This window comes from Galeopterus variegatus, unplaced genomic scaffold (genome assembly GCF_000696425.1).
Source record: "Galeopterus variegatus unplaced genomic scaffold, G_variegatus-3.0.2 Scaffold93, whole genome shotgun sequence".
Taxonomy (NCBI): Eukaryota; Metazoa; Chordata; class Mammalia; order Dermoptera; family Cynocephalidae; genus Galeopterus; species Galeopterus variegatus.
In genome coordinates this window covers 782,341-797,260 of record NW_007726204.1, presented here as the reverse complement: position 1 = coordinate 797,260, position 14,920 = coordinate 782,341, and the positions used below count along the sequence as shown (strand labels likewise).

The following is a 14,920-nucleotide window of genomic DNA, read 5'->3' as shown; positions in this document are numbered from 1 at the left end:
CGCGAGGTCGCAGCGCCGCCGCGCGCCGTGCCCAGGCCGGAAGGCGGGTGAGGCCGGCGCCGGCTCCCAGCGAGCCTGCCGCGCCCCTGGGGAGGGCTCAGCGGGCAGTGGCACCGTGAGGTAGGAGGGGGGAGTGTAGCGGGAAGGGGACACGCTGCTGCCGCCGTCCGCCTCCGCGAACTCCTCTGCAACCAGAGAGGGGTGTCACTCCACTGCCGGGCAGGCCCCTAGCCCCACGGCCCCCGGAGACTACGTCCAACGACTCCTCAAACAGCAAGACCATCAAGTCCCACTAGGCATCGCTCATGATTCTTTCTCCCCCAGAAGCCTCAGGGAAGGGTGCTCCTTGATACAGGGAATGACCCCACATCCCAGGGACCAGCTATCCCCCTTTTCAGGAATGCCTCCTGATCACTGGCCCGGTGAAATCCTGTCCCCTGCCCCCAGCCCTGGGGAATGGCTTTACCCCTTGTTCTGGGTTCTGCTCCCTTTTGGTCAGGAAATGTCCCCTCCCCCTCCCTTTTAGGAGCACCTTGACCCTCTTACCCATCTCATTGAGGCTGGCAAAGGCAGGGGCGATGGGTGTGTGTTTGGGGGATTTGCCCAGGTTGGGGGCGCTGGATGACCACTGTTTGCTTCCTTCCCCCAGGGCCTTCAGCCTGCAGAGGGCACCGAGAGATGAGGGCGGGGGTCAGCCCTGTGACTGCCTTGGGCCTGGGGTTGGGGCACAGGGTGCAGCTGGGAACCAGCTCCTCCAGTACCTCTCCTCTCCTCCAGCCCGCTCCTTCTGCAGGGTGGAGCTGGGTCCCCATGTCCGGCCCTTCTTCTTGCCCCCAACCAGTTCTTCCTTCTTTGGGGGCCCACTGCGGCCCCATGTCCCACTGCCACCACTGCTGCTGCCACTGCTGCCGCCACCACCACCACAGTCCACAGGAGTCACTGGGTTGAAAGAAACCACTTGGTTACTGGGTCTTGGAGAGTCTCCCAGCCCAATCTCCCTACCTCAGATCTACCTGGGAGTTCAAGGGATTTTCTCAGTACAGTCATGACTCTTCCCTGCTAGAAATTCTTCTATAGCTCCCTACTGCTGTCAGGATGAGGTCCCAGCTCCTAAGCCTGGCATTCGAGGCCCTTCATAAGCTATTCCATGGCCACTTCCTCAGCCTCATCTGCCACCACCCAACCCTCCAGCCATTCACTCTGGTTGACTGCTGGCCCCTCAAGCCTCCAGTTCTGAGCAGTTAGTTCCCTGGAGAGTCAGTAGCTCTCTCTTCTGTTCCTACTGCACTTTGAACATACCTGGTACTAGTACTTGCTACCATTGTGTGGTTATTTGTCTCTGCATCCCCTACTAGATTGACCTCCTGGGTCTGGAACAAAGCAGGTACCCAAACAGAGGTGGGTATGGGGGCTATGGGTGGGGCTAAGGCTGGGGTGAACGATGGGGTGGAACAGACTCAGGAGTCAGCCTAGCACCCGTCAACCCATCAATGAACTCCGACGACCGCACCTCTGCCATGCAGCCCCAGGTGTGGCCATCTCTCCCTTCCAAGTCCACCACCCTGGTCCAGCCCCCATCATCTCACTGACCTTTCCACCTTTATTTCTTCACAGCAGCTAGAGGGGAAAGGTCAATTTGATCACATTGCCACCTTGCTCACAGCCCTCTAGGGGTTTAAAATCAAACCTAGAGTCTTTACTCTGGCTCTCAAGTCTTGCAAGATCTGGCCCTGGGGCCCCCTTGACCACAACACCTACGCTCTCCCTCCCATTCACTCTCGTCCAGCAAAGCTGGCTTTCTGGGCTGATAAATGTGCCATGCTTGTTCCTGCCTCCAGGCTGTGCCTGTGCTATTCCCTCTGCCAAGAGCACTTTTCTCTCAGATCTCAGCATGTCTCACTCCTTACCACGAAGGTCCCTGCTCAAACCTCATGTCCTCAGACAGGACTTCCAGATCTAAAATAGCAACCATTCTGTGATGATGATGATGATGATTTTTTGGCAGCTGGCCGGTAAGTGATGGTTAACTTTATGTGTCAACTTGAGTGGGCTAAGTGGTGGCCAGACAGCTGGTGAAACATTATTTCTGGGTATGTCTGTGAGGGTGTTTCTGGAAGAGATTAGCATTTGAATCAGTGGACTGAGTAAAAAAAGGATTGGCCTCACCAATGTGTGTGGGCATCACCCAATCCATTCAGGGCCTGAATAAAATAAAAAGGCAGAGAATGGGTGAATTTGTTCTCTGCTTGAGCTGGGAGATTCATCTTCTGCCCTTGGACACTGGCGCTCCTGGTTCTCAGGTCTTTGAACACGGAACACCACTGGCTTTCCTGGGCCTCCAGCTTGCAGACAGCAGATGGTGGGACTTCTCAGAGCCTCCATAATCATGTAAACCAATACCTCATAATAAATCTCTTTCTATGTATCCGTATATATCTTACCAATTCTGTCTCTCTGGAGAACTCTGGCTAACACACCTTCTCTTTTTTTCCCTTCTGAGTTCCTTTATAGCACTTAATCACTACTAGAAATTACCCTGCTTACTGACGTTTACTGTCTGTTTCTCTCTGATGACAGTAAGGAAGGGGCCTTGCCTGTCTTGCTCCCTGCTACTCCTCCAGCTTGGTGCCAGGTATGTGCTCAGAGACGTTTGCTGACTGGCTGGCTAGAGCTTTGAGAGATACTCACGGCGAATGGCCCTCAGCCGGGGGATGATGCTGGGGCTTGCAGGGGGGCTGGCCCCATCGGATCCTTTCCGCTTGTCCAGGGTTGGAGAGGCCTGGACTGTGATCTTATGCTCGAAGCCTGCAAAAAGGAAGAGAAACTTTCCTAAGCAAATGATTCCATGGGTAACCAAGGAAAGTTTCCTTTGTAGAAGTATAGAAAGAATAATAGATTGGGAACACCACCTTTTTTTATTCCTTAATGCAGTCTTTCTCAAAAGTGTGGTCCCCAGACCAGCAGCATCAATGTCAGCCTGAAATCTCTTAGAGATGCAAATTCTTGGGCCCTCCCTGAATTAGCACATCGGGAGGTGAGCCGCAGCAGTCTAACTGTGGTAGAACAAGTTCTGCCCTAACTAAGAACCCTGAGCATCCCATACAGTAGCCATTAGCTACCTGTGGCAACTGAGCACTTGAAATGTGGGATGTGCAACCAAGGAACTGGAGTTTAACCTTTATTTCCTTAATTGTAATTAAGTTTAAATTTAAAACAGATACTCAATTTGGTTATTAGAATTAAATTAGTTTAAGCATGTTTGGAACAAGTTGGGTATGTGAATCTACTTTTTCAGTTCCAAATTTTGTGAAGAGGGTGGATAGTGAGAGGTTGATTAATGAACACAAAATCACAGCTAGATAGGAAAAATAAGTTCTAGGGGCATACAGTAGTGCTAGGCATCTATAATTAGCAATAATTTATTGTGTGTTCTCAAATGGCTAGAAGAGAGGAACTCAAGTGTTCTCATCACAAAGAAATGAAAAATTTTAGTGATGATGAATTTGCTAACTACCCTGATTTCATCCATATAACTGTACTCCATAAATATGTACAATGTTTAATAAATTCCTTTAAAAAACCCCATTTTATGAAATCTAAATACAAATAAAATATTTTTGATGAAAACTTAACTGACCAGATTGAGATTTGCTGTAAATAAAAAATATGCAGTGGATTTCAAATATTTAGTGTGAAAAAAATCTCATTAACAATTTTTTGTATTGATTGCATGGATATATTGGGCTAAATATATTAAAATTAATGTCACCTGTTTCTTTTTGCTTTTTTAATGTGGCTACCAGAAAGTTTAACATTACACACATGGCTTGCATTATATTTTCACTGGCCAGTGCTGCTCTTGGCACTGCTTTGTGGTTTGTAACATCACAAAGAGAGAGACAACCAGACATTGTGTGCTCTCCTGACAGGTAAACACAACATTATCTGGAAAGCAGTCTTTGCAACAACAACAAAAACAACAAAAAAATCAAACCTGAACCTGAATCTTATTAAGCCTTGAGTTCCAACTACTAGGTTGCTCCTGTGAAACTTTTTTTTTTTTTTTTCCTTTTTGTCTTTTTTCGTGTCCAGCAACGGATCGCAACCCTCAGTGTCGCACCCGTACCGGGAATGGCAACAGGATCGCAACCCTCGGTGTTGGGCCCGCACCGCGCTCAGCCAGTGAGCGGGAACCGGTCTCCACATGGGATCCGAACCCTCAGCGGGAGCGCCGCCGCACTCCCAAGCGGCGCACTCTCCAGTGCGCCACCAGGCCTGCCCTGAAACTTGTTTTTGTAGGGCAAAAATGGTTGAACATCAGCAATTTCACACGGTTTAACCTAATAGCGATTCTTAGGAAATCTGGAGACAGAGGAACATGTTAAATGATTCCAGGGGGAAGCAAACAGCAAAATTAAGACTTCAGGAAACTCCACAGGACAGATGATGAAGTTCCTCAACAAATGATTGGCAAGGGGGAAAAGAGGCAGATTGAAAGATATTTAAAAATGAGTTGAGAGATAAAGTTATAAGGAAAAGTACAGAAGTGACTGCCCTAAGAGTCAAGACAGGGGTTACTCTTAGGGAGTGGCATGAAGTTGTGTCTTGCGGGGGCATGTGGAAAGCACCTGGGTTCTTTCTGCTTTCATGGGAGGTGATTAGAATAACTCATTAAGCTGTACGGTTTTTTTTTTTGGTCATTTTCTATGTGTGATAGATTTAGCAATAAAAAAGTTAAAAAATAAAAAATAAAAGGAAGAGCTAAACCCTGGATTAGGGATGCTCCCAGCGGTCTCTTGGGAGATGTCTGGGGGACACAGGTGGGTACCGGAGGGTAGGCTGATGTGGCTGCTTCCTTCCCGCAGCTTCAGCAGACGGCTGCGCTTGAAGTTGCCCTTGCGTTTGCGGACCCTGGGCTTCTCCTGGCTCAGCTGGCACATGAGCAGGTGCAGCTCACGTTCCACAATGTCCATCTCCCGCTCTGCCAGCTCCTGTTCCCGCCGCCGCAGCTGCTCCTCCTGGAAGCGCTGCTCCTGTGCTGCCCGCAGCAGCTCCTCCTCACGGCTCCGGAGCTCCTGGGGAGGACACGCAGTGGCTGGGGGGAGGGGTGCAGTCACTCTGCCCCCTGGAGATGGACCTGGGGCTGCTGGGTCTGGTCGGTGCCCTGCACAAGGGCACATTATTGTGGGACACATTGGATTCACAATCCAACTCAAACTTCACTAGCCAACCTGGGTGCCAGAGTGTAGGACTGTATTAGCCCAAAGAAAGGGATGCCTTTTTTTTCCTTTTCTTTTTTTCCCCTCTCTTTTTATGTTTTAACTTTTCAATTTGGAAAACTTCAAACATCCACAAAAGCAGAAACAGTGCACCCCCATGGACCCATCATCAAATTGCAATGATAATCTATACTTTGCAAATCTTGTATCCCCTTCTTTCTCTCCTCTCACCCTTTCTTCATTTTTGCTGTAGTATTTTAAAGCCAATCCCAGACATCATGCAGTATCACCTGTAAGTACTTCAGTACAGGGTGCCTTTTTCTTATTAATCCACCAACAGGAGGCTGTCTTTTCTTAATATGCAAAAAAGGCTCCCTTGACCCTGCATGAACCCAAAGGCTGGGGTTCAGGGGAAGGGATTCTGAGCCATCCAAGGCATCAGAACCCAAAGATCTTGCTCTGTCCCTCCCACCTTGCCCGCTGCCTTCACCTTCTCCTTGGTCCGAAGGTCATCAAACATGTGTTGGATCTCTAGCTTCCAGTCTTCCTGCAGTGAGTGGAAGGACTCCAGTGGCATCTGGAACAGGGCTGACTGTTCAATGTTTTCAAGCTGCTTCAAGATACTGCTGAAATCTGGTCGCCCGTGGGGGTCTGGGTCCCAGCATTCTGGGGTGGGAAGGGGAAAGATAGTGGTGCGGGACAGGGGTGTCAGTAATCATGCTCTGGGGAATCAGCCCACTCAGAGGAAGGCAGGATTTCTGGGGACTATGGACAAACAGCTTCTGTGGAGCTGAGGGGAAGGAATCCAAAGCTAAGTTCCTGGCAATATTTCACTCAGTGAAATGTTGGGGGAGAAACCCAGGGACCTACTCCCTAGAGTGGCTGGTGGTGGGATCAAGTATCAGGGAGGAATCCCAGGGCCAATGAATCCTAACAGGTTGCCCTCAAGATCTCTGGGCCTGACAAGAACAAGGGAGACAATTATGGGGCTTACTCCTGGGCCCACTGGTATGGATGGGTGTGACAGGGAGAGAAATGGGCCCAAGGGCCCCTGCCATACCAAGCTGAGGCTACCCTCTTCATGGGGCCCTGGCTCACCCTCCAGTAGGTGGGCAAAGGGCTCGGGGCACGTGGAGGGGATGGGCAGCGTCAGCTTGTTCATAGCCACACCATATGCCACAGCCAAGGCGTCGATTTCACGGTAGGGGACCTCACCCGTCAGCAGCTCCCAGAGCAGCAACCCCGAAGCTGCAGGTGAGGGAGAGGGGGGGGGTGATGCCACAGCCCACTCCAATCCTCATCTATCTCCCAGCACTGCCCCCGATCCCATGGTGGGCCCCCATTACCCCAACACCCAGCCCTGGCTGATGAGGCCATAAGAACCTGATTTGACCTCTGTGGGCCTGCTCTCAAATAGATGGGATGCAGTTGGCTCTCTAATGTCTCTCCTTTGCTCTGCGTCTCTTCTCTCACCCCTACCTGAAAACCTTCAGTAGGTCCCCCATGCCTAGTGGGCAAATCCATCCTTCTTATCCCTGACCTTTCATGACCCCTGCAGCCTCACCTCTAAACACTCTCAGCCCCCGTTCCAACCCCAACTTCATCTTGCAGCCTCACTGGACAGTTTAATAAGCCTTGTTCTTCATAAGCTCTGGCCTTTGCACATGCTGTTCCCTTTGTGGGGATCCCTCTTCCCTTTGTGTAAGTATTTGTCCTTCAAATATCAACTCAGGTTGTCCCCTCTGCCAGGAAGCTTTCCTTGATTCCTCAGCCTCCAGAGTTAGGTTAGGGACTCCTCTTCTATGTTGCCACAGGATCCACAGCACTTACCTCTAAAAATAAGTTAACACTATTTAACATTTATAAAGCACTAACTCCAGGCCAGGCACTGTGCTAGGCACTCTTGGTAATCCTCACAAACACCCTGTAAGGCAGAAGGTATTGGTATGACCCCCATTTTATCTGATGAGCAGGTGCAGGCTCAGAGAGGTTAAGCTGCTTGCCCAAGGTCACACAGCTAAGCAGTGGTGAGCCACACTCAATCTTAGGTCTGCCTGAAGCCCACGACAGTGCCCTTAACAGCTCTACAATACCAGAGTGTGCATCACTGTGATACAGTCACCTGTGTGTCCCTCTTCCCCAGTAAACTGCATCCTTATGGATCCCAGTCACCATTCTGTGCAGGGCCCAACATGTAGTAGATCCCTGTTCTACCAAAATATCCACTCATGTATTCATTCAACATAAACTTATTATAAATGCCTACTGTATGCCAAGCACTGTTCTAGGCACTGGAACAAGACAGACACAACACTGTCCTCATGTAACTGACAGCCTCCTTTCTACCTCAGTGACAGCATTGGTGAATTTGAGCTGGGCATATGCTGCCAGCAATAATTTTCCATCTTCTTTGCTGTTAAGTATGCCCATGTGGCTAGGGTTCTGGCAAATGGGATGTAGGAGGGTGTGTAGTTGGGCAACTAGCTTCCAAGAAATGTCCTTAAAGAGAAGAGGTACCTCCTTCCTCTTTTCTCCTTCCTACTGGTTGGAATGTAGATGTAAAAGCTGGAGCTCAAGCAACCATTTTGGATCGTGAAGCAACTTGGGAATGGAGGCCACACAAGGTGGAGGAAAATAACAGTGGTTTTTAACTGGACATGGCATGATCCCCCCACCACTTCCATGTCCCTGGAAGCCTGTGGGGACATTTTGATTGTCACAATCACTGGAGAGTGTTACTGATGTTTGGTGGCTGGGAGTCATGGATATTTAGCATCCTGAGAAGCATGAACAGTGTCACACAAGGAAGAATTATCCTGCTCAATGTTAACAACCCTATTGAGGAACCTAATATAGAAGGAGCCTGAATCCCTGATGCCAGGGGTACCATATCAGTCCTGGGCTTTACATGAGAACAAAAACTTCAGTCTAGTTTTCATTTTGGGGTTTCTTCTCCTTGTAGCTGAAAATATGGCTTCAACAAATGTTTGGTACCATATCCCTGTACTGGCCAGCTGCCAAAAAAAAAAAAAAAAAAAAAAAAAAAAGTTGGTACAATAAACAAACACCTGAAAGTAAAGCCAGATGGAACTTCTCCCAAAGGGCTGCTCTGCTCTAGTTTGAGCCTGGACTTCCTGTCTGATTTGTCTCTACCCCAAACCCATTAATTTGCTCCTGGGGCAATCAGGAGCCTCAGTGGGGGACTGATAGGAACAGCAAATGGGGGGAACCTAGGTTTGGCTTCAACCATTTTCCAAACCTGGGTTGAAAAGTTTACGCTGCCACCATCAACTCTCGCTGGTGACACCAACAGCCTTGTCATTGGTTTCCTGCCTCCACTCCGATTCCCTACCATCCATTCTCCACCCAACAGCCATGAGAGCTCTTAAAATACTAAATCAGATCATGTCATTCATAAACTCCCCTAATGGCTTTCCACTGCACCTAGAAGAAAACCTGAAGTCCATTCCCTCACCCACAGGCCTTCCAGTTTTCTCTCCTACACCATTCCCTGCCTCTCTCCTCCTTGCCTGCTCTGCACCAGCTATTTCTGGAACACACCACGCTCATTCTCACCTCAGTACTTCCTTTGGGGTAGCTGCTCCCCCTGCCTGAGAAGCTTCTTTCCCCAAACTTTGCATGGCTTGCTCCTTTTTGCCATTCAGAACTCAACTAAAGTATCATTCTTCAAAAATGCCTTCTCAAAAGTAGTCCTCCAGCCCTCAAAGTGCCTTCCTGTCAACCTCCTAGCTCTTAACACTAATACTTTTCTGGTGTATTTACTTACTGTCTTTAAAAAATTATTTTACAATTTCAACTTAAAAAAAGCTTTTTAAAATTCTTCTTGAAAATTTATGTATGTATGTATGTATTTACTATTCCTAAGGGCAGGAACTGTGTCTATTTTTTAAAACTTTTATTTACTTTTTTTCTTTTTGGCAGCTGGCTGGTATGGGGATCCAAAGTCTTGATCTTGGGGTTACCAACACTGTGCTCTAACCAGCTCAGCTAACCAGCCAGCCTGTGTCTATTTTTGTTCACTGCTGTATCTTCAGAAACCAGAGCAGTTGGATGAATGAATGAATGGATAGATGAATGAATGAATGAATGAATGATTGCCTCCAAAGGCCTCAATTTCTTGTTTGACAAATGTGGGTGGTGTACTGGATGGTGTTTCGGGGGCCTTTTAGTGCTGACATCCGCATCTACATCTTTTGAATTTTTTATTCTAATTGAAGTTGCTCCTCAGTTGCCACTTCTGCTAGCAGAGCAGGTAATTGCTTTGGCACTTGTCTGGTGGTCTGACCTTGCCAGCAGGACCTCTGCCAAGCCTGGATCCTGGCTTCAGTGGGAGACCATCCCTCCTAGTCTGTCCTCACCCTTCCTCCCTCCCCCACCTCCCAGACGCCATCCCGGCCCTGCCTTTCAGCACCTCCAGACATCACTGCTTTTGGAGAAGAGGGAGAGACGGATAACCTCCGGCGCCATCCAGGCGTAGGTCCCTGCAGCGCTCATTTTGGTGGTCTTGTGCCACTCGCGAGCGAGGCCAAAGTCTGTGATCTTGAGCACCGTGTCAGCGAGGTTGTGGTTCTCGATGGCCTCCAGAATAAGGACTGTGGGGTGGGAAGAGAGGTGGGTCAGCCAACTTGCTGGGCTGCAGACCCCAGCATCCTGGCCCCCTGCCTCAGCTGGCACCTACTTGTTCTCTCCCTTATTACCTCAGGCTGTCCCACTGTTGGCAGCTCCTTTCCTGGCCTGGAACACCTGTGAGCCCTTCCACAGCAGCCTAATCCCTGTCCCAGGTTCTCATGAGGGAGTAGGGAGCTTCCCCTGTGTCCTCTGCCCTCCTGACTCCAACCTGGGCTCTGGGGAGCTCAATGAATGGTCAAGAACCAATGACCAAGGCCTCGGTTCTCCTTGGTCCAGGTCTTGAATTTCCAACCACCCTGGAAGTGGGAACTGCAAACCATGAGCAGGAGGGATGAATGTGGTTTTCCTTTCGTCTTTGTCACCCCCGTGATATACCGCAGTCAGGGCCCAATTCTGCCCCTTCCTATGTCCACACTCTGCCATGTGGCTTTGCAGTTCTTTCCACTAGAGAGGCTGAGTGTATTTCCCCATCCTTTGATCTGGGTTGGCCACACATGACTTGCTTTTGCCAAGAATGGGGTGGACATGACAGGGTGCCAGTTCCAAGCCTGGGCTGTAAGAGGCCTCATGTCCGCTTGCCCTCCTGTACTCCTGCTGTCACCATGACAACATGCCTCAGCTAGCCTGCTCTTCAAGGAAGATGAGAGCTACCTGGAGCAAAGCCTCTCCAGTTGAGCCCAGCCTAAATCAGTTTACCCTCTAGTTGGCCTGCCAATGTGTGAGCAGTAATAAATGACTGCTGTTTTAAGACACCAAGTTCTCGGGGTGGTTTGTTACACAGTATTATTGTGACAAAATCTGACAACTGTATCCCCCAAGCAGACTGAATAGTTCAATCTGCTGCCCAGAGTTATTACAATGGTAATAATCATGGCTAGTGTTTGCACTGTGCTAAGCCCTTCACATGAATTGACTAGAAAGCAACCCATTTTTATTGACTAGTGAACTAAGGCTTGGAGAAGTCACTTGGCCAAGATCACATGGCTAGAAAACGATGACAGAACTAGTTCAAGTCTTTGTCCTGCCAGAGCCCAATCTCTTAACTGCTAATTTCACTACCTCTGTCAAACACAGCTCCAGTGTACAGTGTATGCCTGGGTTTGAATTCCAGCTCTGGAACCTACTAGCTACATAACCTCGTAAAATCAATCTTTCTTCACACTAAGATTTCTCCTCTGTTAAACAGGGATGATAACAGTATTCGCCTCCTAGGGTTACAGTAAGGATTTATTGCCCAAAGCATAGTAGGTCCTTTGAAAGTGTTAACTAAATATTAGTGTGTGAGGTCTCCATTACTGTTCCTTATTTCTCTACCTTTATCTTTAAAGTAGCCATTCCTGGCTACTTCCCCAGTCATGATAATAATAACGAGGTAATTCTATTATCACACCCATTTGGCAGATGAAGGAACTGAGGGTTAGAGAGATCAGTAAACTGCCCAAGGTCACATAATTGGTAATTTTGTCTATCCTTTAAAGCGCAACTTCAATGTCACCTCCTTCTGGAAGCCTCCTGTGACTTCCCAGCCTGTGACTCCACCTCCCTAGAAGTCCTCTCTTCTTAGGTCCCCACCTTTCCTGTTTATGTAGAAACTGTGAAAAAGGAAACACCTTATGGTCTTACACTTTATTTCTGTACCTCCCAGGCTGGGCCTAAATCAGTCCCCTTTAAAAATCTATATCTGGCCATGTCACCTTCAGCTTAAAACCCTCTAACAGCTTCCATTACATCAAATAAAATACCCACAATCCTCACCATGGCCCCCAAGGTCCTACGTGATCTGGCCCTGCCCACCTTTCTGATCATATCTCCTCCCACCTCTGCCTCAACTTCTGCTGTTCTGGTCTCCTTGCTGTTTCTCACTCCCACCTCAGGACATTTGCCCTTCTGTTCCTCCAGATCTTTGTAAGACTGGATCCTCTTTGTTCATGTCTCTGCTCAAATGTTCTCTGACCAACTGATCTAAAGAGCTCCCTCTGCCCCACTCTTAATTTGCCTTATTTTGTTGACAGCCCCAGATATTCTCTGAAATTTTGCTATCTATGTATCTATCTATCATCTATTACTGTTTACTAGAATATAAATTCCATAATGGGGGAAGAATCTTGACTTATTCACTTCTGTAATCTCAGAGCTGAAGATAGTGCCTAGCACACAGTAGGTGCTTAAAAATTATTGGTCAGATGAACCAATGAATGAATGACACCAGATGAGCTTCTTCGGGAAGGATAAATGGGGGAAGCAGTGCTTTGCAGGCCCTGTGTCCTGTCTCAGGTAGGCAGCAGTCTCATTGTCCCAGCAGGAAAGCCTTGCCTTAAGTGCTCCACTGACCCTTTGTCCAAGTAGCACTGGCTACAGAAAAACTTGGGGGTGTGGGCGTGCTGTGAATCAGCAAGGGTGAGGAAGGGCCAAGAAGGAGTTCTAGCCTTCAAGAGGAGCATGTTGGCGGTCCTGCCTCCATTTACCTAGCATTTCAGAGCAGTTAGGGCGAGCATGAGGATTGATGAAAGCAGGGACTAACTGTGTCTGTCTTGTTCAGTTCCCCAGTCCTGGTACAGGCCGTGGCATATTGTGGCACTTGGCAGCTATCTGTTGAGTGTATGAATGTTGGGCTTGGGAGATAAGGAAGACCCAGCCCATTGTTCCAGGGGCTTATTATAGTTGTTTTTATTGGTAGGGGCAGAGCAACAAACTAATAAAAATAGTGGGATGGACTCAAACAAATTCCAAGATGTAGGATTGACAGGAATTGTGAGCATTGAGGGCAAAGGAGGAGGCCTCACCTTCTGGTGAACAATGTGAGGGCAAGGAGCATACTGGCCTCATTCACTGTTGATCCCTCTTGCTTAGCACGTGATCTGGCCTGGTAAATACCAAGTGAAAGAATGAATAAATGAAGGAAGAGATGAAAGGGAGTGAAATGGGGCAGAGCAAACATGGGAGAGCCAGGAAGTTAGGATTTTCTGCTGCTCTATTCCTAGGACAGAGTCAGGCACATAGCACTCTGGAAATATCTGTGGAACGAATGAATCAAATTTCTAGTTTATGAGCGCTGTCAGGGTAGAAACCGTGGCTATCTTGGTCCCTGTTGGGCTCCAACTTAATAGGTACTCAATTAATATTTGCTGATGCCAGGAGAAGCTCTTTGATCTAGATATGTGTCCTGGGGACCCTGCCCTTCTACTTGGCTCCATTTTGAATTATTAATTCAAACAACCAATCAACTTTTGAGAACCTGTGATAGGTCAAGCTGCCTGTAAGCTTTCATATAAGACACATCTGTTTTCCTCCTTCCTCATCTTTTCCAGTTTGCCTTGGCCAGCTGGGCCAGAGGCCTAGGAGGACTCCAGGAAGAGGTTCTCAACTGGGGGCGATTCTGCTCCCCAGGGGACATTTGCTGATGTCTGGAGACACTTCTGGTTGTCATAGCTGTAGACAGGGTGTAGGCAGTGCTAACAGCATCTAGTGGGTAGAGGCCCAAAATGCTCCTAAACAACCTACAATGCACAGGACAACCCCCTACAACAATGATACTACCTCAAATGTGAATAGTGCCAGGATTGAGAAATCCTGACTTCAGGTAGGCTAGGTTCTTTGTGTCTCTTCCTGGTGGACTGTAACCATGTTGGTTGGTGAGCGCCAGGAGGACAGGCACTGCATCTGTCCTGTTCATGGCAGGGAATGCAGGGCCTGTCACAGTGTTCATGGATACATATTTATTGAGCTATTGTGACTCTGTCGCCTGGGAGGCAGTTAAGTCCTTCGACCTTTCTGAGCCTCCTTTTCCTCCCTTAACGGGGACAAGACCTGTCTCACCTGGCACTGAAGTATTCTGCTGCCCTTTCTTGCCCCAGGCACAATGTCATCTGGTATCCCTTGCCCTGTTTCCTGGCATCTAGGCTTGACCTCACAAGGTTCTGTTTTAGGAAGAGGACATCACTTACTGTTGATTGACTTGAGGTCCCGGTGGATGATGGGCACAGGGGCATCATTGTGTAGGTAGTTCATGCCCCGGGCCACCTGCACAGCCCAGTTGACCAGCACGTGAGGGGGAACCCGGCGACCTGCCAGCACCCTGCTCAGTGCGCCTCCCCTGGCATACTCCATTATCAGGCAGAGGTGTGGGGGGCTGAGGCAGGCGCCCCTAAGGGCAATGATGTTGGGGTGCTGCAGGGCTCCAAAGAGCCGGGCCTCCTGGCGCACCTGCTCTGCTGTCACTGCTGGATCCCGCTCAGGGTCCAGCCGGGCGGCCTTGACGGCCACCTCCTCGCCGCGCCACAAGGCCCGATAGACCTTGCCAAAACCTCCTACACCGATGATCTCCTCTAGCTGCAGCTCGTGGAAGGGGATCTCCTGGGGCAGCTGAAGGCCCGCGGGTGTGGCAGGGGGGCCGGGGGCCACGTAGTTGCTGGGAAAGACGCCCACACGGCCGCCGGGAAGCTGTCCGGTCCACCAGCCCTCGTCGCCCGAAACAGCACAGTCCTGGGAAAGCACCTGGACGCGGTCGCCCCTCCGCAGCGTCAGCTCCTCGTCGCCCGCCGCCTCGTAGTCGAACACCGCGGTCCAGACGGGCCCTGCGGGGCTCGTGCCCCACTCCTTGGCCGCCGCCCCCTCCTCCTCCTCCATGGGGGAGGGGCCGGGGGCTGCGGGAAGCTGCTTCACACAGGCTGCCCGCGGGATTCAGAGGGCGGGCCCCGGCGGCCAGGATGGGGGGCAGTCCCTGCAGGTGCTAGGGGGCTCCTGGGGGTCATGGCTGGGGGGCCCTCCGCAGGAGCAAGAAAAAACCTCTTTAAAAGGGCAGGGTTATCCCCTCTGATTCGGTCGTCCAGGAGGGGCGGGGTGGGAGTCGGGTGGCAGGTTCTCCTTTCCGCCCCAATGTCAGGGCGCTAAGAGGGCCTGGCCGCACGCCTCCCGATTTCCTGCCGGGGCCCGCCGGTGAGGGACGAGGGCGAGGGCAGCAGACAGCCCTCCTTCCCCGCGCCTCTCACCCCGCGCAGCTCCACCGGCGGCCCCCGGCTCCGCATCCCGGACGACGAGCGCCGGGCCGGGCG

At 50.0% G+C, this 14,920-nt stretch overlaps 1 protein-coding gene across 1 annotated transcript in view; it reads right to left on the bottom strand.

Annotated features, from left to right (window-relative positions):
- MAP3K10 (mitogen-activated protein kinase kinase kinase 10) overlaps positions 1-14,502 on the bottom strand; it is a 16,614-nt gene extending 2,112 nt beyond the window's left edge. The window contains exons 1-9 of the mRNA XM_008582599.1: positions 13,814-14,502; positions 9,650-9,832; positions 6,318-6,467; positions 5,710-5,885; positions 4,829-5,075; positions 2,689-2,805; positions 762-939; positions 547-659; positions 4-185 (exon numbers count right to left, since the gene is read on the bottom strand). Of these exons, the coding sequence (XP_008580821.1) occupies positions 4-185; positions 547-659; positions 762-939; positions 2,689-2,805; positions 4,829-5,075; positions 5,710-5,885; positions 6,318-6,467; positions 9,650-9,832; positions 13,814-14,495 (2,028 nt within the window). The 5' untranslated portion in view covers positions 14,496-14,502. The remainder of the gene's footprint in view (positions 1-3; positions 186-546; positions 660-761; positions 940-2,688; positions 2,806-4,828; positions 5,076-5,709; positions 5,886-6,317; positions 6,468-9,649; positions 9,833-13,813) is intronic.
- Between the last annotated feature and the right edge of the window lie 418 nt (positions 14,503-14,920).